General features: G+C 43.6%; 1 protein-coding gene across 1 annotated transcript; it reads right to left on the reverse strand.

Annotated features, from left to right (window-relative positions):
- Positions 1 to 27,091, reverse strand: LOC117209456 (transcription factor Ken 2). Its single transcript, XM_033451531.1, has 6 exons — positions 26,411 to 27,091; positions 5,729 to 6,019; positions 5,466 to 5,638; positions 4,985 to 5,212; positions 4,594 to 4,885; positions 1 to 2,801 (listed from the first exon to the last, which is right to left on the reverse strand). The coding sequence occupies exons 2-6, from the start codon at positions 6,014 to 6,016 to the stop codon at positions 2,340 to 2,342; spliced, it is 1,443 nt and encodes a 480-aa protein (XP_033307422.1). The 5' UTR covers positions 6,017 to 6,019; positions 26,411 to 27,091; the 3' UTR covers positions 1 to 2,339.

Genomic DNA, 27,091 nt, shown 5'->3' on the forward strand with positions numbered 1-27,091 from the left:
TTGATGAGAGCGCACACCACCCCTCTAACCTCTTCTTACGTTCCTATGTTCTGCTTTCGTGCCCGTTGATACCCCGGCGGTAAAAATACCATGGCGAAGGCAAATAGAACGAACGATCTTATTTCAAATACAGTCGCGATATCGTTTTTTAAAAATTGCCAATCCCAATAAACAGCAACAGCTAGCTGATTTTTTTCGTCGCATCGTTCTCTTGCAGAAGCGAAACGGTTGAAATTTAGCGATACGTTTGATCGTCAGTGGGGATATTCGGATCGAAATTTTGGAAATCGCGTCTGGTCGCGTTAAATATAAAAATATAATTTGCGCAAAACAAGTTAGAGGAATCGTTTCGTGAAAGTATTCACGTGTATATGGAATGTGCGTGCGAGTTTCAAACGAATATAACATTATCGCTAATGATATTTATTGGGATTCGAATTCGTTTGATTTTCTACCGTTTATTAAGACCGTCCGTTCCGTATTATGAGATTTTCATACAGCCAAGGAGCTAAAGAGAGGTTGAGGCCCTTCTTCAAGGCACCTTAGGTAGTAATACATATCTAGAAAAGAAATTCATGACGTCCTGCGCCAACAAAAAAGAAATTAGAGAAACAAAAGCTACTACTTAAAACAATCTATCTAGATCCTAACGAAACTTGGATTAATTCGAGTGATATTAAAAACTTCTACGTGAATTAATTAACGCTTTCTTTCAATTCCTAAGCGAGCTCGTATCGTCATCTTACACGTGTACGTATCTTAAGCCTATGAACACATGAAATCACTGCCCAATCGACCAATTTGGACCCATTTGACAAGGCACTCGAGTCGCTGAGATACCAAAGACGTTTCAAGGAAAAACAACACAAGATGGGACAAGGGAGGAAGGGAGAAGGACCGTTACGATGAAGTGGAAGACGAGGATTGTAATACGCGGAAGAACATTAGCAACGTTTATTCTAACAGTTGGCGAACAGGTTGAACCGTTTTGAAAAAATTATTGTCGCTTCTTCCAGGATCGCGTCTCGCCGATAATGTTCCTCTTCGTAGGATAAGGAGAACGCCGATATCTTCTTCTTCTTCTTCTACATCCCTGACCTTCTAATCGAATCCTTCCATACGCTAATTCCGAAACCGTACACAGCTCTCTGCGAGCAAATTTGTTCGAGGTGATTAACGGGCAGGATACCTAAAATCTACCTAAGACAGAAATCGGTGGAAAATCAGTTGGTCCCTTTGCAAAGTGTAAAATAAATAAATTGTTATATCCGTTCGCTTGTTTCTACGACTAAACATTAACCTTATTTACACATGAGATTGTTTGCGCGCGATCTGAGGTAAACGAGAGGTTTCGCTGGATGTCACGTGACGCGAACGGAAGCGTTTAAAAGCTTTTTCAATAAGTAAGACGCAACGAGAAGACGCGTGCCGCATTCACTTTAGTGAACTGGTCGAAATTCGGCGCGTGACAACGATAATTGACTCTCGCCTCTTCGTTTATATTATATTTTCTATCTTTTGCTTTATTCTTTCTTTTCTTTTATCATATATTCTCGTTTCGACTTTCTTAACGTTACCCGATGCAGACCGTCAACATATCCGACACACTTCCGACCAACGTCCACTGTCGGAAATACGTTATTTGGTCAGAGTTACTGGTCATCGCTTATAATAATAAACAGGTAGTCGATTGTTGCGTCGTCTTCGAATATCTTCGATTTAGAGAGGGTCGCGAAAACGACGTAACGTCTTAGTGGAAGGCTGATCCGGTGCTGCGAGATATTTTACTTTCGAACAGAAAAGGAAAAGAGATTCACGAAGATCTTGTGCGAATTTCACGCAGAACCGTAAAACTTGCCGCGAAACTTTATAAAATAACAACACGTTCCCACTTTCGTTCGTCCGTTTAAAGGTAACAATCGTTCAACGTTTCTCATCTTCGCGAAGAAAGAAAATTTAATCGCACGAGAGTGTGATGCCGTTACGCGATGCTATGCTATTTTACATTTTAAAATATCTTTCGCGAAAGATATTCGTCCGGAAAAAAGTTAGAAAAACTACTTTTTTACACTGTGCACGATGGTCTTATCATCTCGAGATCGATATTCAAACCAAAAAGTTTTCGCCAGCAATCGGAAGCAATGGAGACAGGGAAAACTAAAGGATAAAAGAAAAAAATGCTGAATCTATAGTTCGAATACTGAGAAAATTTAAAGGCACTCGTACTTTCTCATCTGAACACGATCCAAGCATGCTCGAATCGATTTGCGAGAAATGCAATATTCGATCGAGATGCGTTCGAGATGACGATTCAGCACCGGTTCGCCTTATCCATGTCGCTAGTCGTGTAGATTTTTGCTGAGTAGCAAATTATTATGCGGCCCTGACAGATGCCTGATCAACTCTTGTAGACTATCGAAACTTAACGAACAGAAGCAACAAGTAAAGGTATTGTCAGGGGCGGCTATGACGCCTCTGTGAACGGAGCAGAGATGCTTCAACAGGTGAGCTTTCTGCTTAAACATAGCAACGCAAAGTCTACACGCGAAAGGTTTTTCACCCGTATGCACTCTCAAATGCGTTTTCAAGTTCCAAGACATTCCGAACTGTTTGCCACAATAACTGCACCGATATTCGCGAACGGGAGTAGACTTTGGCGGGTCGTCCGTCGGCGGAGGTGGAGGAGCTCTTGCTGCTGGCAAAGCCCAAGAACCCCAAGGTGGTTCCAAGCCTGCCGCCGATGCTGGATCCGCGCTTGGTGGTCTATGCGACGCTCCTGGCGGTGTCACTGATCTGTCCTGCTATAAAATACGATAAATACGTGTTATCCTGTTCGCAACTAAATTATAAATTTTCTAAAATATTTCTAATATATTATAAAAGCAAGGATTTTATATTCGATTATTACGGTAATTTGACGTTATTCGTTTGAAATTGGCAATGCTACATCTATACTGTCATCTTTACTTCGAGAAATCGAACGAAACTCAAGTTTTACTTATTTTCTTCTCTTCGCTCGGTTTAAAATGTTCGATTGTTATTTACGTAACAACTTGCATAATATTACTGTTCCTAAGAAGGCACGGGAAACTTCAATATCGCATTCTATCGTAATACTTATTTATAGCGTTATTCTTTACTATTCCTTACTATTTTTTACTATCCTTTACCGTTATCCAAATACCTAATTTCAACGAAATCCAATTAATTTAATCGATAAATTAATCTAGTATCTTGTAGATTCGAAGTTGGTATTATTGAAATTTATCATTATTATTACTACTATCGATGCAATTTCCTTCCACAGAAAGTTTGTTCTACGTAAGAAGAACTATACATATTGCACAAACATGTACATAGTTCGAAAGCTATAGATCGAACGAACAAGATGACATATAACAATGAGAATAACATCTCCGTTTAATAAACAAATGCCTGATGTCGCTTTATTTTTAGCGACCAAGTTTTAAAAATACGGGTTTGATTGTCGGGCATCGATCGATGAACAACCTTTCAATGATATTTTGAGCAAGGAACTGTATATCGCGTGACGCAAAGACTACTTGTGTTGTTTCGTATTTAAATTTTAACAGCGTTTGGTAACAACAACTACAATACTTTTCTAAATATGATCTTGAAGATCATTAAAAATTGTCATTTTACGGTAAAGTGACATTAATTGAAAAGTTAGAAATTCCGGCTGCAATATTTTCACATGTTTGAGAACACGTGTTATCAAATATTAACTGCCACATCTAGTTGTACGCGTGCAATATGTTGCTCTCAAAAGTTTGCTAAAACTTCGTATCTAAGAGTCGGCGTATGGCAGGTTGCTCGCCCATAGGCGCTACAAATCTATAATTTTAAAACCTTATTTCTAAGAAATAAAGCAAAAACAGTATTACGTATTTATTAAATTAAAATAGTCCGTTCATTATCTTCTACTAAGTTCTACTTGACTCTCTTGTACGTTTCAACTTGAAAAATTTTATTACTAATATCATAAGTGATGGTATTTTAAATTTACACGTCTGCAATTATACATCATTCCATCTCAAAGTAGAAATTATTTTCGTTGACGATTCTCTTACGAGAGAATATCTAAATAAATTCAATTTATTTATAACACGTTACTCGACGAACGTGATTCGTTTACATATAATTAACAAATTACGAATTTATTTATGAGATATAGATGGAAGATAGAAAGAGATGATATAAATAATATCGTAGACCGCGGATATTTATGCAAAATTATATTTTTACATACTCGACTTTCAATGAATTTATACGAAGATCGCAAGAGAAAAATATACGATTTGATCAATTTTGTACATGATAAATCCGTAAATTATGATCATCGTAAATCATCATCCATAAATTATGAAAATCAATTACGACGACCAATAATCGAAATCGAAATTTTTAATATTTTTGCGCGTGAAGCTCGCAATTGCATTTGACGAAAAGATAGTTTTGTATTTTCCCATTTGTAAATTTCCTATAAAATGTGCGTGAAAAGTGCATAAAAGTCCGCAATCTGATAGCAACATTTGCATTATCGTAAGAGAGAAAATGAAAATACTCATGTACCAGGTACGGGGGTGCCGAGACGCTAAGGGGATGTGGCGCTTGCAACCGCCTCGGCGTCTCGAATCCAGGATTGAACGGTACAAAGGCTGGATTCTGAGCGGGTGCGTTGTGAAAACCTGGCCTTCGTTTTCGATGAGGCGTGACGATATACGCCTCCGCAGGTGGGATAGGTATTTCTTCGGGTTTTCGCTTTCCCGGTTCTAAGCCTAACGCGAGCCGAGCCGCTAATTGCCTCCTTCTCTCTTCCGCCTCCTCTAGAGATTCTCGCCTCTCCAGTAACTGCTTTTCTGGCCTGAATAAACGTACGACGATAAAACTCGTAGAACAAGTTACGACCAACTAGCAACGCAACGAAGAATTTAATAACGTTTGTTCGTATTTTCAAACTTACCTAGGTACAATATCGTGCGAACTTTCGCTAGTAGTGGAAGTTCCAGAATTTAAGCTTAGGTTTACGGGATCCGAACTATCCCTCCGCCGAGGCGGTTCTATACTGCTTTCTCTATTCTCCGTGAGAAGAGTTTCACCCTCCACGCCTTCCACGTCTACTTCTGGTTCCTCCTCGCATCCCTCGGTTTTTATGAGTACCGAGCAACAGTCCGCCGGATTGTTCGACTGCCTGTAACGTTAGCGGACAATGCGACCATACTCGTTGTTTCTTTTTCCAATTATCTAAGTATATGACGCGTATTCGTCCGGAAACTCGAGAACAAGTGTCGAAAGTGGAAGATAAAGGCGCGAACGCACCAGCCTCGCTCTTTATCGAATCAGAAATTAATCTTAATAGTCGTGTATGTTAGAAACGACGATATCTGTTTCGTCGATCGTGTCGACATCTCACGAACCCTCGACACTGGTCGATCTCTACCAACCTGCCGTCGTACTGCGATTCGTAGCTGGAACTCTCCTGGCCCTCGGAGGGCTGAGGGGTGGGTATCCTTTCGGGGTCGGAGTTACTAGAGGTTTGAGGTTGATTCGGCTCGAACAGCTCCGACTTAATTTGAAGAAGCTCGAACAATTCCCTTAGCGGCGTGAGTTCCGTCGACTGTAAAATATTATCGTTCTTGGATGTTTTTTCATCGGCGAATGACGCATCGTCGAAGAAAAATGTTACACAACGAGATAACAGGCTTACTGGAATGAGAGCTTCTCCGTTATAGAGAAATTCCAATAAATGAGTCAGCTGGGTTTTTCGGACCCCGGATAAGTGAACCACATGGTCCAACGCAGGGTTACGAAGGAGACTAGCCAAAAGGGGACTAGCTGCAGCCAAAACCACTCGATGGGCCTTGACGACGGATCCATCGTCGCAAGCTAACGTCACGTCCACGTGACGGTCCCCGGTGTACCAGGCTCCAACCTCCGCGGCCAAGGTCGCTGGATGCTTCCCATAATGGAGCGTCAGGAGACCGTCAGTATACATCGTCTGTAAAAAGTTCGTCAATTGTTATTTACGTTACTCGTTGCTTTATTGCATTATCGTATTCGCACATATAATTGCGTGACTCGTTCAATTATCTCCAAGCATGTTTTAAAAAATTTTATAAAAAAAACGCTTCGAAGAAATCGCAGTTCGTATTTAGCGAAAATATCGTTCGTTGCCGAGCCTGATCAGTTCTATTTATTACAAAATAAATAACGAGGCTTACGATGGATCGACAAATTTAACGATATGCTTGCTTTACAAGGAAAATTAATAGAAATTAAGTGCGTGCATCATTTTTAAATTATTATTATTATTGACGAATTGACAAGTTACAAGTTGTAAAATATACGCATATAGACACCTATTTTATACGTTAATTTTACGTTTACAACAGGATAATACGATGATTTGTTATTTGCAGAATTTCGTTTGTTTTGCTGGGAAACTTGTAACTTTGATTCGTAATTTATAAAATTTCACTGATAACGTCGACCCAGTTGTTGCAAGAGGGTGCAGAATATCTCGTCCTGTCGTAAATGTGTGTTTATTTCTATCGAAACTTTGGCATAAACCTTCCGTACAAGTCATATAAAATTCTACTATATACGAGACGAGTTGTAATATTAAAGAGATTATACCGCTGCTTATCGTTCGCTTATATTCGATTAATTCTAATCGATCGTCGTTTAAAAGTAGCGAAATTGGAAACTGTTTAAGAAGTTTTCGATTTTACGTTTATAGGATCAGTTACGCATCGTTGGAACATCCTGCATCGTGCGATGCATATAACGATTTACTCAAAATCTAAGCACTATGACGCTCGTTATCACCGCACCGCGACGATAGCGGCGAAGAAAATTCTTTCGTAAGAACGAAATAAGCGAAATATGTGTGACGTCCTTAACCCAATAAAGCGCTGTCGTCGCTTCGCGTCATGCAAAGACAGCTTCGTTACACTAATTTCATCTTTCCGTGCCCCGCCTCTGTTAGAAACGGCGGAAGGCGGTGACGTGTCCCGAGATTATGTTTCTCACGTTTCTCTGACATTCGCTCAGCTTTCTGCTAAGGACTTGAATTGCGTCTAATCATAGCTCATCTATATAATTAAGTTGCAAAGCTATTTATTCGACGAATTCAGTTTCACGCGAATATTTCGCAGAAAACGATTTTGATCTGTCTATCGTTAACAGTGGTACGAAACAGTGGCTTGTGTGCTCAGTTAGAGCTAACGGGCTCAAGGTAATTGCTGAATTACTTTGAATTCATTTATTGCTCGGAAAAATGAAACGATAAAATTTTATCTTTCTGGGAAGAGAAGAGAACTGTGTGCGCGTAATCAAACTGACGTAATTGTTCGCGAGTAACAGTGCATCGATAAACATAATAGAATTGCATCTTGGATGCAATAGCGTAATTAGGCAGTTGCGGTCCCGCTGATTAATGATCTGCCGCTTCGAGAGGGGAAATTCTGTAGATCTCCGCGTTCTTCGAGAAACTTCCTATTAAAAGAGTACTGGCGAATACCGGCGATGTAGCTCGCAACGAAATGTTACCGTGACTCATGTAACTGCACTGCAATTTAATTCGCGATTAGAAAATAACGCAGCAGAATATGGTTACCCGGAAAATAAATTGTACGTTTATTCGAAACGTCGTAACAAATTGCGCGTACCATCCGATATTATTTATTTATAACGAATCGACGTATGTCATTTTCTAATAGCCTACAAATACGACGCAACGAATCGAACGAACGGTCTATCGCTCTTTTCATTTCGAACGTTTGAATAAATTCGTCGCGCAGGAATCGAGTAATAGTTCGTTCATTCGTTCGTTCATTCGTTCGTTCGTTCGTTCGTTCGTTCGTTCGTTCGTTCATTCGTTCGTTTCTCAAGGGGAGCCGCGGGAGAGAAAGTTTGATTTCACGTTATATGCTCTCAGCGAGCAGAAGTATAATTAACATTATGAAACCAATGCCGTAAACATCGACGCGTTCCGCAATGTCAAACGTGTCTCAGGCACAATGAGTTTCACGCTTAACATTCGCGAACGCTAGCGAAACTCGTTCTTTCTCTTCTAGAGAGGGTGTTTGATCGAGAAAACCACGCATGCTATTTTCTGTTATCAACATAAGCAGATCGATCTCGGGTATCTCAGAGCTTCGTCTCAAGACAGAATAAATTTTCTCGCGTCTGTTTCGAATAAAAAAAAATGTCAGATTTTTAATGGAACAATTGGATTAAGATGAAATTAGTTGGATAAAAAGTGATCAGAAATGAAGATCACGAAACCGTTTTCCTGTTACGCTGACACGATACAGGAGCTTGTCAAGTGGATACTCATCGACGTGACCTTCGATGAGTGATCCGATCAAATTGGAAAGGGAAGGCCTTGGGCAAGAGTCACGAAGAGGGCGTGAATTCCATCGAAGCAAGAGATCGCGAATCACATACGCTGCTTTCTTCGTTTCTTTCTTTCCCTATATATCTCGAGGGTGTGCCATGCCTCGTATCTTGTTCGAATACTTCGCTAACTACGAGCATCCTAAATTCGTTACTTTGACGTAACTGAGTAACGTCGCGAGTAAAAGAATCGCGGCTACGATTCGTACATCGCAATACTATTCACTATCGTGTATACTATACAGCGAGCTTGTAAAATCGATAATTAGACAAATTAATCGCATAACCTAATGAAACGTCGGTTAAAACCGTGCAAAGAAATTTTTAATACAAAGTCAATGTTGTATAGATGTGCGTCGTACAGCACATGGAAATAAAATTTATACAATTTCGCTTTCTGATTTTCCAACTTTTCCAAACAATAATCATCGATTGCTGTTTCTCTGCTTAGAAGCGAAATATTGTTAGCCGTTGTCTATTTATTCTGCGGAATTCTAAAATGGAACGCAGCGTACAGCTGCGATCGTAGATACGTACCTATAGCAGAAAAGAATAACAGGGATATAAGGAGATCGCGAGAAGCCTTTATTCGGATCATCGGTACGATGTCAACTTATTCTTTCCGATATATAGGTTTGTCTGCGTACGTAGGCGAACGTTTATATCGTTTTTAACTTATATTCTGAAAGCTCTAATTTTATGACTCATCGTCGAACTGCCAACGCCGATAGAAACTGATCTTAAAACGTCAATTTTATCGACTATCTGTTTTATCGGCGAAATACTTCCACTGGACGATCATCGATCGACGATCTTCCCCGCGATATCGTTTCTATCTGCTATTACCGCTATCCGATGATTTAACTTACGGCTTTGCTATATCACGGTATATAAATCTGTTCGAAAAATCGAATAACAGAGGATAAAGAAAGGATAAAAAAAGAAAAAAAGGAGAACGATCCTTGAACAAGAAACGGCACGCCGCGCTGGTTCGCGCGTGTATGACTCGATCGCACACGTAATGTCTCGCGAAGCGGTTACTAAGAAAATCGCTGAATAAGGAAATGGTTGCTGATGCGTCTGCGTTGTTGTTGCTGCTGTTAGCAAGCACGACTTGAAGTTCAGGGTCAATCGCTGGCCGACCGGCTGCATTACGTCCACGCTTACGCTTACGTTCGTCTTTCTTCCTCTATTTGGGCCTTGAAGAGTTGCCGGGCGGGGTCTCGTGCCATTCGTGCTAAGTGGGGGCAAGGCCCCGTGCCACTAGATGCAGAAACTCTGGCCCAGTTGTCGGTTGGTGGGGGTTGCGCGATCCAACTGTTTGCCAGTTTTACCAGTCAGGATGCCTGCCGCTCTTTGTAGGTGCTGCTCTCTTTCCTCGACAGTCCGTGGCCAACTGGTAATCCGCTGCGTTTCGATACATCTCGTCGTGTCGGTAAACCAACATCGGCTCCTACTTTGTCGCGCGCTGATAAATAGAAGAACCTCGGTGCTACGCTTTCGGCGGTGGATCCGAATGCTCGTGATTGCGAAATTAGAGCACGTTTCTGATAACCGATTCGTTTCCAAGAATCGGCTTTTTCTTTTCAGATACGTTCAACGCCAAACTTTGCTTACAAGTTTACCCGTTCATAGATGTGCCACGCTCTTATTGAGAAAGTACGAACCGTGAAGTTCGCGACGTTGACAAGAAAAGTGTACTTTATTTATGGCAATATCGGTGCTGTACGGTTTTACACGTTTTCACGCATCACGTGATTCACGCGATCTCGTAAGAAATTAATCCGCGCATCGTAAAAACGACCGTGTCATCCATTAACCTTTCGATCATCGAATACACCGCGCACGAACGTTTCCCATAGGCGATGCGCGATTTTCTACGATCGCCATTACGACGTAGCATGTATATTCCAGCTATTCTGATTTTATCATGTTCGATATTTCACTATGTAAAATGGTGGAATAGACGAAGCGTATAATTTTTACTCGAGGTATACGAATGGCTCGTACCGATGGGTTTTCCTGGATATACATCACCAGTCACAAGTTTCATTGCTTTATTTTGTATTTTATATTATGTATATAAGGTACACACGACGCGAATGAAACAACAGTTTGGCGATAAAATGACTCTAGGAAACGCATTCGTAGCGAAAGACATCCGATTGTATACCAAATATCAACGAACGTCCCGATATAACTGACCGGTCGTGCATAGTACGTTTACGCATCCCTAGTCCATGCCGATGACATTCGCTGCACGCGATACGTTAAAGGGTAATTCAGGGGTAAATGTGAACGCGCGAAACTTTCAGCGTTTCGCGTATTATTTCTGTAAACTTGAAATATTCTGCCTCGCAGACGGAACTTGCGAAATAGTATCGATACGTCACGTCGTCCAACTTTTGTAGTTACTCGCAAAAACACGCGTCGTCTCGTGTGCAACATCGAGACGGCCCGAAAGACGTTGGCATTTGTGGAAGAAAAAGAGGGGACGATGCAGTGGGAACTGGTGCAACGAGTTCGTGAGGTTGAGCTAAAGATAAGAATGAGAGGAGAAAGTTGCTGGAATTCGTAAATTTCGTTGCGCGAACTCTCCGTGGACGTCGGTTGCTTATCGCCTCGCATACTAATACGGTGGCGCGGCAGCGATGCGCGCGTGTGCACTTACACTTTCGGTTCGTCACTACACCACCACACGTACACACGTACATATTCACACTCACACTATGTCGATGTAACGATGCGCAGTGCCACACACACGCGAGCATTATAATCTTCTATCCGGATGGCGGACGTTACGATCTACCATTGAATCGAACAATGGCGAAACTGGGTTACGCAAATGTCGAGGCTGGAAATTAAAGCGCGAGACAGCGGGGCCAAGAGAGGGAAGCTCGCACCAGCATCGGCCGGTGAAAAAGATTCAGCTCTCGTATGAAAAACCGAGGCCTTGATCGGAGAAAACGCTGGTCGATGCCGAGAATCTTATTTCACGCGGTTCGACGTGCTTAAAACTTGGTTCAGATTTATGTTGGTCTAGGTCCCGTACAGACAATTATCATTCTACGCGATCGACCGATGCAATTGACTGTTCGAACCTAACTGTTTACACGTAGCACACGGACTTGGTTAGGATATTTATCGTTTCCGACGATAATCCTCGATTATCGGTCTATTCTCGGTGACAATGTATCGTTCGATACAAACACCATTGAAATTGTTGGAACACGTATGCGAACGAATTTGCGATTTATCCGCGATGAAATTTTCTGTCTTTCTTCTTGCCGAAAGAACGATCCTTTCTCGTCGAACGAGCAAAAGTCTGAAATTAATTCTTTATCTTTAGTATCGAGAAACGAATTGCTTAAACGGTACGATATTGTTCGCGAGATTTTCCGTATTCGACAACGACTTCTTTTACCGTTTGCATTTTTCATTAAAAATTGTCCGATAGCAACGCTATGCAAGGTAAAGATTTTAGATATAAATGTGAAAAAGCTATCGAACGATATCCATGTATGAAGTACTGTTTATACATATGACGCTGTCAAATACAAACCGATAGTATAAAAATGGTAAATATCATCGTTGAGTTTATGACGGGCGGCTGTTGCATCGATGCTGGCTTATTTTTGACAAAGGTAAGGAATTGCGTGACAACGATGTCCCGATAACGATGTACGTTGGTCAAAATGACCTGCCGTTATCGGTTCGCGCGTTTCGCTTTCGTATCGACGATTAAATAACAAAAAGAAAAAGCGATGCGTCCATGTAGATGAAAAATATTTGCCGCAAACGCGAAACGTTACGTTGTCGGCAGACCGAATCACCGAAATAAGTTGTCCAATTTTCACGCTTTAACAGCGTAAATCGCGGAATCCGTTGAACGGAATTGCTTGTCGTTACAGCGCCGTACGAATCTGAAAAATAATGGAGCTGTTTGTTATTTATCGCAAAGAGAACAGATCGTGACGATTCGGATTAAGGCGAGGCTGCTGAAACCGCGCGAACCAGCCAGCGCGGATTGAGCAACGCGCGGAGAACTCGTTACGAGACCTGTAATGGGGTCCAGGCGTTTCCGCTCCATTTTTTGTGGGCCCAATTACGTTTCGCCAGCCTCAATAGGCCGTGTTTCGCGGTCTCATCGGGCCTCTCTCATGTACATGCATCTTATACGTACGCACACAAGCATCGAAAAGCATTCGTTTGGAACACCATAGAAGTTTGCGGGGAGGCTATACGATCCAGCGTTACCACAAAATATCACGAACAAGAGAAGAAATTGCATCGAACGCGTCACGGCCGTTGATGGCTTTTCTGACAAGAACACGATATCCGTTTAATGATGGTTTTATAATCTTCGACCGATGGACAAAAGGAAACACAAGGAATTAGAAGGATAAACTTTTTCTATAGGTTCGGTTGACACCGCGGTTGACATCCGGTGCATGTTTCGGTTGAAATTCGCTCCTGTTGAAAATATCTGTAGAGGTTGTAGCGTCGTGGCTCGTTAGTTCCTCATCGAGCAGACAACGTGTTTCACCGTGTTTTAGAAACGAAAATGCGTAATTCTAACCGAGGGCAGGGTTATGACACCCCGTGAAACCTATGACTCACACCTTTCCCCGATTTCGAATCACTATTTTCCAACTGGTCTCTCACGCTCTCCCTCTTGCGCATCGCTCCGTCGACTGTGACGTACTCTCTCCGTTATTTCTTCTCTCTTCTTCCTTTTCGTTTTCTCCGTCTCCCTTGCTCGCTCGCTATTCAACCGGTCTGACGAAAATCGCCCGACTACGTTTGGATATTGCAAAAAAAGCTAATAACGCGAGAAACGAACGAGAAACGAAGAAAGATCGCCGCTACGAAGAGAAAATTCAACGATCGAATCGAAAACGAAGAAGGAAAACGATCTGTTCGATCGAACGGAGAGTGCGATACGTAGAAATTCTTCGGATAGATTATTCCGCTTGAAATGTTGGTAGTCAGCCGTCCGGTCTGCGTGTGTATGTTTCGAAATACTTTCACGCTCGGGGAAAACAATGATGCGGAGACACGTTTCTGGATCGCAAGTTCGATAAGTGCGTTGCGCCACGAAACTGGTTATTATCCTATCCACTTGTCCGTGGTGGCTATTAAAAGGTAGAATCGGCCCGACATCGGTAAACGCAATGACGGATCACTGGCGGATACGGAGCAGGCGCGTGTCAAAAATAACAACGATCAGGATAGCGACGGAGGATTCGTTCCGACGCGACGCGACCCGACGCGACGCGACCCGACCCGACGCGACACGACCCGACGCCACGCGACCCGACGCCACGCGACCCGACGTCACATAGGGGAACGACAGAATTCCCTCGGCCGATCGGCGGTCGTCGAGTCACCGGATACATTTCGTTCAAGGCCAGAAAGTAAAAAGCCTTTTCAGCTGCACTTACGTACCAACCTAGCCGACTCTAACTGGTACGTGGTCGCACACACTCTTCCCAGGTATACGCTTGTACGTGACACACGTTCGATGGCCTTGTATGTGTACGCGGCAAGCCATCTCTCTCTCTCTCTCTCTCTCTCTTTCTCTCTCTCTCTCGTCTCTTCTCTCTCTCCTCTCTCGCCGCTCTCTCCTCGTCGCTCTTTCTGTCTCTCGTTCCACGAAGCGAGTCCGCGAAGCGGCTAGTTACATGATCCATTCATTATATAAGAACAATCGCCTCCTCTAATAGACGCTCCATCATTGTAGATCTGAAGGGCATGTTTGTTACGCGCACGCGTCGTGCACTTCTTCGCTCTATGGGGCAATCGAGTGCACCCGCGATTTCTGCGACCAGCCTCGCTAAAATTGAGAATATTCGTACCGCGATCGCGGACGAAGGTCGACAGGTTTTGAACCGCGTCTCAGGATTTTACGTCTAAGCGACGTGTTTCCTCGTCGATAGAAACGCATATACATCGCGATAACAACACTCACGGCGTTGATGTAGCAAATGGAAAATGATTGTTTCGTCGGAAAAAAGTAATTAGCATTTAAAGAACATCGGGCAAGAATGTGTCGAGTAATAGAAACTGCAGCTGGAATAGAGCATACGGTTTTTTTCTACGAAACAAATTAATTCGCCTACCGTTTTTGTGTAAGAGTCAAGGTGCATGGCAGAAGTCATAGAAACTTCGGACTTTCGATCGTTTTTCTCGAACAGCAGCCGATATGTCTTTTGCGGAATTCGCGTGATAAACATGATGTCAGTTATAATATTGAGCGTCGGTCGCTTTTTAGCAGTTGCATAACCAGAAGGACGTCCGAGCGCGGAGCATCGTTGCCGCAGGATCACGTGGAAACGCGGAAACACATCGAAGAAGCAACCTCGCGAGATTTCTGAAAAGATCTACAAGAAGGAAAAAAAAAAAGGTTGCTGCGTAGACTTTGGCAACGTTGCTCTCTCGATCCTCGACGCTCGTCCTTTCTCCCCTTACATCGACGAGAGAACACGCGCGTACATACATGCATGCGTGCACGCCACATACGTATCTCGCCGCGGTCGCTGCAAACAAGTAAACAGAATCGTGTGTATCTGCCTTTATGCCCGCAACACGCACGTCTCCGCGTTGCGTTCTCTTACGTAATAAACGATCGTTTCTCTCAAACGCACCGCGTCTCGTCTTCTCTTCTGGTACACGAACCAAAAGGCATTTCTGCCCCCGGCGAAATCGCTACCGTCGACGTCCGCGTAACCTTTCGAGAGCAAGGGCCGTCAACGCGAGCGACGAACGTCTCTAAAATCGTTCCTGTTGCTGTTTGCACAAACGCACGGAGTTACGCTTCCTGGCAAACGACTTTCGAATTCGAACGCCATCGAGCCGATGCAGATTCGTAAATAGCGACCGTAGCAACGAATCGGATCTCTCGAGTTAATCGATCCTCGTTCTTTTGCAGCTTGTTACGCTAAATGGGAATATGGTTGCATCGCAATGTGATATAAGACGGCGAGCGCGTAGCAACAGGAAACGAGTTTTTCAGAAATTTTCCTACGAGTTCCGCTATATATAAACGTGGAAAGCTGGGAAACGGAAGCAACGTCGGCGCGACGTCGGCGCAACGTCGGCGCAACGTCGCGCATACGAGAAGAGCGCTCGGCGAAGAAGTTGAGGAAAAGAGTGTGCCGATCGCGGCGTCGAGATTTCGATCCGTTCAATGTCAAAGCCTGGCATCATCATCCAGTGCACCTTTTACTGCGCATCGGCAGATGCAACAGCGTGTAGCGTAGTGGTTCGTCAAAGCCTCTGCTCGCGAGTTAGTCATCGACTGGCGGAGATCCGATCGTGCATACAGCCGCGATTGAGGACTATTAAACGGATGACCTTTCACTACCTAGAAGATCTACATACACCTACGTACGGGAGCATACGCGGCCGCGAGGTACCCGCGTGCATTCATGTTACGCAATCACGATCGCTCTTCTCTCCCTCTTCCTCTCTTTTCCGCTAATTCTCTCCGCCTCTCCCTCGCCCTCTCCATCGCCAGTTAGACACGCACGCTGCTCCAGCGTTTCGGATCCGAAGGGCAAGTCTACCGACGATTCGCCGTTTTAATCCATTTACGCTTCTTTCGGGCGGAATTAGACTCGCCGAAGACGCCAGCGTACTTCCGTTATTCCACGCTGTTCCGAGTTTTAATTCGTCGTATAATCTCCGTTTCACCCTACCACGGCCATCGGATGCGAAGATATTTCACAAACTATCGTAAGAGTATCTGTAACGAACGAGCTCGACGACGCTTTCCCAATGTTAAAAGCAATAACGTCACACTCGCTTCTTTTAGAAGGATAGATAAAAATTAAGCAAAGATTTCGGTAAAATAAATTTGTCGCTTTTCAAAACATAATCTTGCGATCAATCGCAGACAGTTTTTCCGAGATTTGCCAAGCGACATATAAAGTTACGTACGAACATATCGGAGGAAAATTTATAAATTTACAAAATTTACGAAACAACGTTCGAATCTACGTTGTAATATCGACGAAACGTAGAAATAGTTTTCGAACGAATGTCGTTCTACCGAGGAACACGATGTCATGGAATTTACAGTTTCTGTTGTTTGTACAGAAAGAACGAACTACGAACGAAAGTAGACAAGTTCGAGAGTGGAGTGTTCGAATTAACTCTAGACGGTATTTTGAGTAATAATACTGTATCAATTGGCAATATACAAAATGAGTAGCAACGATCGATGATAACGTCGCAATTACGCCTCATTGTTACACTGTACACCGACGGTATTGGCTGGAATGGAATTTTACAAGAACGCATCGGAATGCACCGATATGCGCGTTATTTTTCTGCAGCCAACCATTCGCTAGGAACCGCTTTTATTTGGTTGCACTTACACTCGCTACCTTGTAATCGCCTTGCAGGCATATTTTAATAAAGCCAAGATCGCTGCTTTTGGCTCGGCCTTGCTGCCGCGTATAAATGAGTCAGGCGGAAACGAGAAACGTCAAGTGATGACCAACGTTTTGCGAGAAGTAGACCCCTGTGCTCTCTATGCAATTTCATATTTGTTTCAAGATGAGCGAGCTTCCTCGGAATAAATCGGCCAATCGCAACGATCTAAATACCGTCGATCCGTTATATCGAAACGCTACTTCCGCAATTTTTATGCGTTCGATTTAAATTCGTTCTGTATTATTCTAAGAGGCGAAAGTGCAACTACATGTTAGTACTTGGTATTCTCATAAAAATAGCTCGATTCGCGCGATTCTCATTACGCGATTCTATTTTCATAAATTTACTTCAATTCTGTTTACCGTGGTTCAAGTTTACCGCGTCTGCGATAGATTCGATGTGTTTTCGCCGTTTGAAGGAATTTTTATAAAAGTACGATACATCGATAAAACGATTCCATGCGTAAAACTTTCCGAAGCTCTTTAAACTCGGCGAGACTTTCATCGGTATAGTTAGCTCTAGCCGATACAATTGCAACATAGCGTAGCCTTGAATAATTATTCTCGACGCCTTGTTACGATTGTGAATCGGAAATCGACGCACCAAGCCCCATCGTTGTTATCGTTCAACGAGAAAAATTGCTAGAGAGGTCGACGATTAACGCGATCGAGAGAAGCGAACGAAATTCAAAGCGGATAGGTGATCCAAAGCATCGGTCGATTATTCGTTTGTTTATTCACGCTTGGTCAGTCGTGACGGCACTGTAGCCGCAGTTAACGATGACTTCCGACACGTTACGTCGACTTTTCAAAATGTTACGCAATCGCGCGCGTTGCGGCTGATCGTCGTGCTACCTGCGAATCCTATTATAGGCGCCACTGTTGCATCCATTTGCCTTCGTGCCGTTTGAAAATTCTATGCAAATTTCATTCTCCGTCAACCTCTATCTGCATACATTGGTTTAAAGGAAAACATTCGCTTCCGTGAACCAGCCTTGTTTCTCTCCTTATCGAAATTTCGTGTTTCATCCTTTTACTATCTACGTCGAACTTTGATGTCACTCGGTCGTATCGAATCGCGCGCTATCTCTCCTACGCGAGTAGCAGTTACCGTTAATCTATTCCATTCCGCGGGCATTCTAACTACGTCATTGGGGAATTTCGGCGTCAAAAGCGAGAGACGCATCGCCGGCATATCGGACAAACGGTGCGTCGATCGCTTTCGTTCGGTTTCCACCGAGCCGAAAGAAATCGACCGATCCTCCTTTCTCTCGAAATTCTAGCATAGTAAAGAACTATCCGCTGGAACAACACGATCTAGCGTCCACTAGAGCGGCATGTGCCGTGCTACACGATACTTTTATGCGCGTCCACACCGCCGTCGACTGGACACTTACGTAATCGCAATGATCTCACACTGTGGGTGGGGACTTGTCGCTAACGCGTGTGCCTTTGAGGCCGTATTGGTCTGCCACCTGAGCGTGTGTGCGCGCACACGCGTCCCGTCCCTGTACAGCAGAAGCGTACACCGTGTCCGAAAAGTCCGCAGCACCATGTGGAAAGCCGTTTGCATTGTTTGCCCGAGAGAAGAGCGATAGAGGAGCGAGAGATGGCCGGCTTTCCAGCCCCGAAAACATACTCTCGAAAACGGAAGATAGGTCGCGTCGATACCGCGTTTATCTTCTCTAGTCGGAGTCGAGTAAGTCTCGTTGTAGTCCGATATCGCGCAACCAGTAGCATTGTTCGGCCGATGCGAACGCGGCGAGATTATTTTCGAAACGCAACGCGGGGCTATTTCAATTTTTCCGAACGTTCTATCTGGGTCGCCGCGTTGGTTCGATGGAAATCGACCCCGTGCTTTTATCGCTTACGATTATCTAATCCGACACCTCGACACCTTGCAATTACCTTTGCCGCGTTCTGCCCCTGTTCCATCCGACCACTGGTTCCGCAGGAAAACGCTACTAGTTTAACGAAGCGATTATTCCTTCGTAACTTTTTCTTCATTCTCTCCCGATTCTCTCTCGATTCTCTCTCGATTCTCTCTCGATTCTCTCTCGATTCTCTCTCGATTCTCTCTCGATTCTCTCTCGACCGTTTCGAATCGAACGGCCACCGGACACGGTGAAGACAACCAGGAAACGTTAAACGCCACGCAGCAGGACGAAACTGGGCGAAATTCGGTATGTATGTAGGTCGGTCGTTCCGCGACGCGACGTAACAAGCTCCGGGGATGATTAACGTGTCACAAGAGGGAGACGACGATTGCGAGATCGTTTGAGAGTAACAATGGCGAAGGAGAAATTACGCTGTCAGTTGGGTGTACAGGAGCAGCGAGAGGCACGTAAGCGAGCATGTAAGTAAGAAAGTTTGTCTCTGAACACGCCGGTCGCGGATGTACGGGTGAAAATAGGCGAGCGAGTCAGGAAGGAACACCGTGGACGATAAACCGACGAACGAATTATTTTTCTTTTAAAAAGGTATCCGTTTACGCGCGTAGACGCTCTTCCAACCGCGGAGAAAGTACGCACGTAGTGATTAAAAGTAGTTTCGTAACTTTCGTTGTAAGGTCGAAGCGATCGATGAACGTCGATGGATGATCATGGCAAATTAATTTGGAAGCACGCGATGTCTTCGATCCTCGAGCGTATATCATTTTTACCGAAGCACGAGGTTAATTAAGTACGCGCAATCGAGGAGTGAAAAGATTGGACATCGATCGTGACTAATAGCAACGACAGACGTTTACACCTTGTATAGAACAAAATCACAACAATCGAGACAGTCATGGCCTTTAATGAGGCGTGCTATACCTTTCGACACAACGGCCAAACGGCAATCGAAGTACCGATTGCAACAACAACTTATTATTGCAAAACAAAAATGCGGTTGTGCTAAAAGGCAGAAAAGTTCTCCGGTAACGGCGGGCGTGAAACGTTCAAACGCCGTCTCCGATAATTCTTATCGTTGTTTCGATTTGCAACACAAGTCGAAAAATAGTGTAACGCTCGAGCGTACACGTACGGTATTGGCTGATGTTGCGAGCGATGCGGCCTTTCTTACCATTAACTTTCAAACGATCAGACTCGATGACGCGAAAGAGATTTTAGAGAAAATATATGAAAATTTCCAAAGAAATTATTCTTTGCCCAACGTACGTACCGAAGAGACGATCGTTATTCATCGTGTAGCAAATTTCCTCGAAATTGTAGCCAGAATCGATTCGCCTAGGTATCGAGAATAATATTTCCCCGGTGTTACGTATAGTATTTATCGATAATTTATTTTACTAGGCACGTTCCTATATTTGTCCAGCCGGCAATAACAGGTTCTAACAGTGCATTCGACAATGGTTACGTGTCTCGTATTACCGTTAACGTTTTCGGAAACTCTTTCTCTCCTCAAAATTAGGACACTTTCACTGTCGTACGAAACACTCGGCACCTCGACCAACCATATTTCATCCAGGTTGTAAAGAAAGCCAACGACGTTTGTCCCTGGGTCACTACTTAAAATTTCACTGCTCTTCGCTTAGCATATCTTTGTTACGGCACACGTTACGTACGGTTCAACGTTCACTCTACGTCCATTTCGTTTTCCCGTTTAAATACACGAATCCGCGATGTTACTTACGATCTTACGCGTTTCCCTTCGGCTCTTAACCATAACTTAACTTTATACAACGATCTGATATTTCGAATCTTTATTCAGATAAGGCGGCAACGAACGACGAGGAACGATACGCTTTCTCTCCATCGAACGCAAGTAAGTTTACGTTCAAATCTGACAATTGTTAAAACAATACGATTTCGAGAAGCAACGTTCGTCCGAGCATTAATTTAATCTTCGCCGATTCAAGGCCACCTCGAGCAGCGAAACGATTCTTTCGTTACACACGGCACACATTTTCTTTCCTTTTTTCATTTTTCTATAGTAGACGTAGAGAGCAAGTAGGTAGCAAAAGAGCAAGTTGAACGAGTAAGCGAGCGAGAAACAGGCAAGTCCTGAAGGGGCCTCGAGCATACGCGATAGATGAAAGTGAAAGGGAAGGTAGAAAGGGTTGGCGGACGTATATACTCGTGGCCGCTGTTACTCGCCATATACTCGGCCGCGGGGGCCCACAGCGCAAGATTTACAATCGCCACGAGCCAGAACGGGCCAGAAACCAAGGAAAATACCACGAGGCAGTCGCGAGTACCTGCGTGAACGAGCAAATCACCGCGCCAACCATGATAACATACGTCTGTCCTAAATTACAAGACCAATTTCCATGGTTGAAGAAAAATCTTACATCGACTCGCATTTTCCTTTCTTTCTTTCTCTCTTCCCCTCTTTCGCCCTTGTTTTTTCTTCGTTTTATTTAAACGGACATCTCTATACACGTACATCTCTATTAATAGACAAATGCTCTATTTTTGAACGAGAGGTATTTCAAGGGAGAGAAAACTCCGTGTTCGCAAGAACTTTATACAGACTATTGGAAAATTGATAACTCGGCCGTTGCAGGTATGTATTTCATTTCGTTCTTTCAACAGCTACGCCGCCGTTCCTCTTGAATGGAAGCGACTTGTTCTGCAAGTAGGCGAATATATGCGTTCGTAATTGACTTTTCAGTCGAGCAGAAAGAGATTGTTATGTTTTCTCGACGATCGAGTGGGTGAAAACGCTCCCTACACGATTCTAACAAACTTTAGGATAACATTCTGTTACACGGCTACGAATCGCGATTGAAATTACGGATAGAAAGCCGTAGGTATCACGATGATCCCATCGACACTGCGGAGAATAACACTTTGTCGTGTAGGCGGCGCAAGAATTCCACTTTAGATCCCATGTTACACTCCATTTTAGCTTTCTCTAAAATTTAAATTACTTTACGATTTATGTAATTCATACCGTCGACTCTCGTCGTGCGATGAAATATTAACATTTCTCGCATAAAGGAAACGCGTAATCCGTGCATTATCCGAACGCTAAAAACGTGAATGGCGTTCCACTGAAAGATAATTCAATGAATATTTCACAACCAAACGTACGTCGACCAAATTCTTGATTGCCTCTCAAACGTATTCAAGGTTAGCGCATATACTTTCCCGTAGAAATATCTATTAGATCGGAAAGTTACTCTTCCATCGAACATCTTCTTGCATTTGCGTCAAATTTTCATCGAACGTTCGTTACAAGGTACGTAACCGCATCCGTGGATAGCCGTGGAAGGGACCAGCCGCCATTCAGAAGATCGAGACGCAACGAACAACCGTATTCCGCGCAATCGACAGAAATTTCAACGCGCGATGTAATCGTATCTGCCAATTCGGCGAAACTCGGCTCGAGTGAAAGTGCACGCCGCGAGTGAAACATTTTCGCCTAACGTCTTAAACCGTTAAAATCGCGCGGCCGAGTTTTATCGTGGGACGACGTCCGATTTTTATTTTACTCGGAAACAACAATCGCGTTTTAACTTGGTTTCTCGCCTAGCGATCTTACATAATCAGCAGCCTGTTGCTGTAAACTCGAAAGAGCGCTAACGAATTTCAAGCAGCTTCGAAGTTCGTACATGTCGTTCCAAGTGCGGATCAACACTAACTATTTATACGTTAATACGTTAATACGTTTATACCTTATAAAAAACTTACTTACAAGTCTTTCTTATATCGTGTCGTCGACGATCGATGATTTTGCCACGATGACCGAACGCGACGTCGACGTAAATATGATACCGTTTCAAATGCTCCCTTCTTACGAGTAAATATAACGAGATCACGATTATATACGAATGTCGTGTAGAAATATAATAATAACAATTGTATCAAAGCATAAATTATCGAGGCGATTTTATTTGTAGACAAGAATCTTCAAATACCGTTTACTCAATAATGATAATCGCCAAAGATGAATTTGGGAAAGCGTCAACGGTATCGCCAGCGAAAAGGCTGGAATACGCGTCAGATGCTTACAAGTTTTAAGCGAACCTAACGTACGTTAGAAAGCCGTAAGAAACGATCTGACGCCGGTAATGTCCGTGACCAATGGTGCGCCAAGGGCCGATTATCAAGATGCAAAAGCAGAAACGATGACCGAAGAACGAGACTAAGAACTTGCTCTCTGTCTGTCGCGCGCGCAGTGCGAATCGCACGCGCGGATTCCCACGGTACGAGATAAGACCTGCAGAGATAAAGAGAAACACGAGGGGGAGAGAAAAAGGGAGAAAAGAAGAGAGAGGAAGGGAGGGAGGGAGAGCAGGGTAGGGAGAGATGCGAAAAGGAAACCGAGTAAAAAGAGGAGGAGAAAAGGAAAGAGAAAGAATAGCGGTGAGAGGACAGGGGAGAGGGGGGGGGGGAGGGAGGCAGGGAGAGAGAGAAAACGGCGAGGACGATGTGGGAAAAGAGGAAGCTAATCAGAAGCGGAAGTACGCTCTGGCGAGGCCCGAGGCCTTGAGAAGCATAGTCAGCCGCGCAGCTTTTAGCTCTCTTAATTGCAACTTCATTTAACGTGCCCTACACATCGAAACGTTCGACCAATCCGAGGCCTCTACGCCGCGAGACCGCGTCTTAATAACCGTCTTATCGTCGGCGAAGAAACGTCTGAGAAGGAAGCAACCGCAGGCGGACCGTGGAAGGTGAAAATGGTCGAGAGACACGCCGGCAGCCTACGTAGAAAATTCAACATTCTTCTATACAAATGCTCGTCGATCGCGTACCGACGTTCCTCTTCGTTCATCCATCTTTTCGTCGTTCGACGAGTTGAACAAGCGGACGCATAGCGAAATCTACTAGACGTTGTCAAAGGATAAATTTAAATTTGCGATTGTGACGTATTTCCCATCCGGGCGAGATTCGCATGCCCGCGAATGTTTTTTTCAAACCAATATCATAACGTTGTAGGTACTAAATCGTAATAGGCCGATCTACGATGTGTTTTTTATACATCCATATTATGCCGGATGTTATTGCCACGCTATGAGTATCTGCTTAACGCTTAACAGAAAAAAATGCAATCGTGTTAAATATACTATACTCGTACTGTGCCTGCGCGTGATTATAGTTATCTCGCGGCACCTATATTAGTTACAATCGGTCCGCGATAATCGAGTTTTGCTATCAACTGCCAACATTTCTATAGAGCGATAATGCTACGCGTTGCAGTTTCGTTCCGATTTAATCCCATCTATGACCATGAAATTAATTTCCAATATCACAGGAGAAATCAAACGTTCGTAACAGATAGGAAAATAGAAATAGGACGAACGATAGAACGATCGAGGTCTGCACGAGAAATACAACGCGGTCGACGTTCGTAAAACGGTTTAAAGAATAGCGAAATAGAAAATGCACGTGTTACCTGCCGATCGCAATTAAGCGAAGAAAACGTACACTTATCTTACGTAACGTCAATTGGACGTGATTCACGATGGATTTAGTCGGTTGTGTATCGATATATCGAGAAGCGATCGATATCAAATAGAACGTAAGAGGCACGCGACATTGTTTTCGAATATCGGATATCGAATATCGTGGCCCATCGAACTCTCGATACTCGTTTACCAGCTTCTCGTTAATTAATCGTTTTTACGGCAGCCGATCGTCCTCCGCTAAACGAATCGATGATCTGCCGATCAATGACCATGTAACGTAGATAAAAGCGATCGAGATTCGCGCTGAAACGTTACTATTTACTCGGCCGTTGAAAACAGATGCTTGAAAATTGCGCGACAGATATTCAAGCTTTTTGTTTAATAGATATTACTATTTGTTTAATAATAAATCGTCTGTATGGTAGATTGTTCGTAAATACACCTGTTACAAGTCGAGTTACTCGAACACGCGGGTTATCTCGGTACGAATGAAAATATTTTCTTTTCGATGTGCCGATCAAATTTGTCTTAATGGAACCGAACTCGCCTTTCACTAGCCTTACTAATCATCTAGCGAACACTACCGTATATGGCATCTGTAAAGTATTTTGTAGTTTGCGTAAAGAAATATTTATTTCTACGTACGCTTCGAATATCACGAGTGACGCAATCGCATAAATAATTTGTTTAGAAAATGTAATGTGAAAGTAAGGGGCCTGTATTCTGCTTCATTCGCCGAAGCGTTCCATGCGAGATAATTCGAAAGAGTGTTACCTCCAGAGAGAATTCTCTTCTATGAAAGAGACAAAATTTTCTTCTACGAAAGCCGGCAAAAAGAATGCACGCTGATCGCATCGATAAAAGAGTAGATTAACGTTAACTCGGAATTTCGACTGGTTCACCTTTCAAACTTGACCGTAATTTCTGTTTGCATCGGAATATTTGCGTCGATGCAAGTTCTATATGCACTGACTATGCGAGAGCGCAACATAAATATATCCGGCAGATAATGACCACATGAATACGAAATGGCGAACGTAAAGACGCCTTTCGACGAGCCCGACCTTGACTCGAGATCGCTTTTTCTTTACGATCCGTCATCGCGAGCCATTGATGACCACATAGAACTCGCGAGTCCCTCCTCCATCTTTTTTTTCTTAAAAACAGTTGCGCAACCAACGTTCATGCACGACCATGGAACACCTGAACTTGAATTGCACGTTCAGGAGAGAAGTTTTTACGTCGTTATGCGAACGAGTGGACGAGTCTATTCGAAAGTTTTCTGAAGATTACCAAGATATTAACGAAGGACAACAATGACCAATAAACAGCAAGGACAACGAGGACAACGACGGCCGCGGTGAAATTGTTATTTCTTTCGTACACCGAATACCTGGCTCGTTCAAGGGACCATATTATACGTATTTTAACGTTTATAACGTTCGCGCTGCTATTCTTATTCGGACGAATACACGCAAATCGATCAGGTTCGGATTTAGTACTACAGGCTCTTCGACAGAAATAGGAATTACTTTCGCGAAGTCAATATAGTCGTGCAATTTGTTCTACAACTGGTTCGATCATATTTTCTCATTGTCAGTGCGGTTCGTTGCAATCTATCTACCTGTCTCTGAGTACGTTAGATCGTTTTTGCTTCCAATTACGTCGCCACTTTAATTTACACAGTCTCTTATATCCAATCGTATGGAATGTTGGTTCACTGCTCCGGTAATTTCCTCATTATCGTTCGTAGTTTCGCCGTTTCCTCGATATACCGACATGCTGTGTCAAGTGACGCGCGGTGAAATAAAAATCCAGAGAACTCCTCGAACTCGTTGAATTTCGTTTTCAACGGGGTTTTCTGCTGCTTCGCGTGCACGTAATTGCACACGAGCTCGTGCTACGAATCGTCACGTTCCGTACGAGTTTTATGCAAATATCGTCAGCTCGCATCGTTTCACTTGTACGTACAAACAGTTCGAATTATCGATGCTAGCGTAACGATTAAGCTTACAGAAATTACGCCGAATATCGTTACACAAATTCGCATCTAAATTCGTTTGGTTACATGGGAAATCGTTTGCCGATGTTTGAGTGCTAGCAATTTTTGCCTCGACACGTTAACTCGATTTACGTTGTCGCGTTCGTCGCTTAGTTTAAGGATAATGCTTTGCTATTCCGTATTCTATGTTCTCACCTTGTCGTTTTAATCGTCCGTATTTTATCCAATATCGGTGGTATCCAAAGAAAGCAAGTCGGCGAACGGCGGTGTTTTCCTTAAGACTCTCTCGAAGAGTCACGAAGCATCTCCACGAGCCGACGACCCGAAATCCCGTGATAGCGGCGACGAGGACGACGGTACAGACACGTGACATACATTGATATACCGGAGCATGTATCACCACCGGCACGAGAAACAGATCGCAGCACGTCGTACAGGAACGCAGACGAAACGATGGAACATTAAACAGACGGTGTAGCAACGAAATATGATCGAGACAATATCGGAGTTGGCACTGAGAATCACTTCACATCGAAATACACGTTCACATAGTCACGATACGCGAATGAATGACAAGTCGTAGTCTTCGTGCTCGAAGGAAATTCGAACGCAACCGATAATAATCAGAAGTGGTATTCGAATGTAGCGTGGTTCTTCTTAATTTCACACATGCCACAGGATAACCACGCGCGATCTCATCGAAAGGGTGTAATTTGGTAGCCCGATACGTCGCACGACACCCTAAAGCGATATTCGAGGTAAACGGAAGAACGATGTATCGGGCACGATAACTAGGATCACACTGACGGCGATGGTGACGATTATGACGATAGCGACGACGATGACATCGACGATGACATCGACGATGATGATGAT

Source organism: Bombus bifarius, unplaced genomic scaffold (assembly GCF_011952205.1).
Source record: "Bombus bifarius isolate JDL3187 unplaced genomic scaffold, Bbif_JDL3187 scf7180000008176, whole genome shotgun sequence".
In the NCBI taxonomy this organism is placed as follows: domain Eukaryota; kingdom Metazoa; phylum Arthropoda; class Insecta; order Hymenoptera; family Apidae; genus Bombus; species Bombus bifarius.

Bases quoted from the DNA above. Each gene is read 5' to 3' on its own strand.
- LOC117209456 (XM_033451531.1), bottom strand. From the start codon at position 6,016: ATGTATACTGACGGTCTCCTGACGCTCCATTATGGGAAGCATCCAGCG. The intron at 5,213-5,465 runs GTTGGTAGAGAT...CTAACGTTACAG, and splicing joins GAATCGCAGTACGACGGCAG to GCAGTCGAACAATCCGGCGG. The intron at 4,886-4,984 runs GTAAGTTTGAAA...ACGTTTATTCAG, and splicing joins TCGCACGATATTGTACCTAG to GCCAGAAAAGCAGTTACTGG.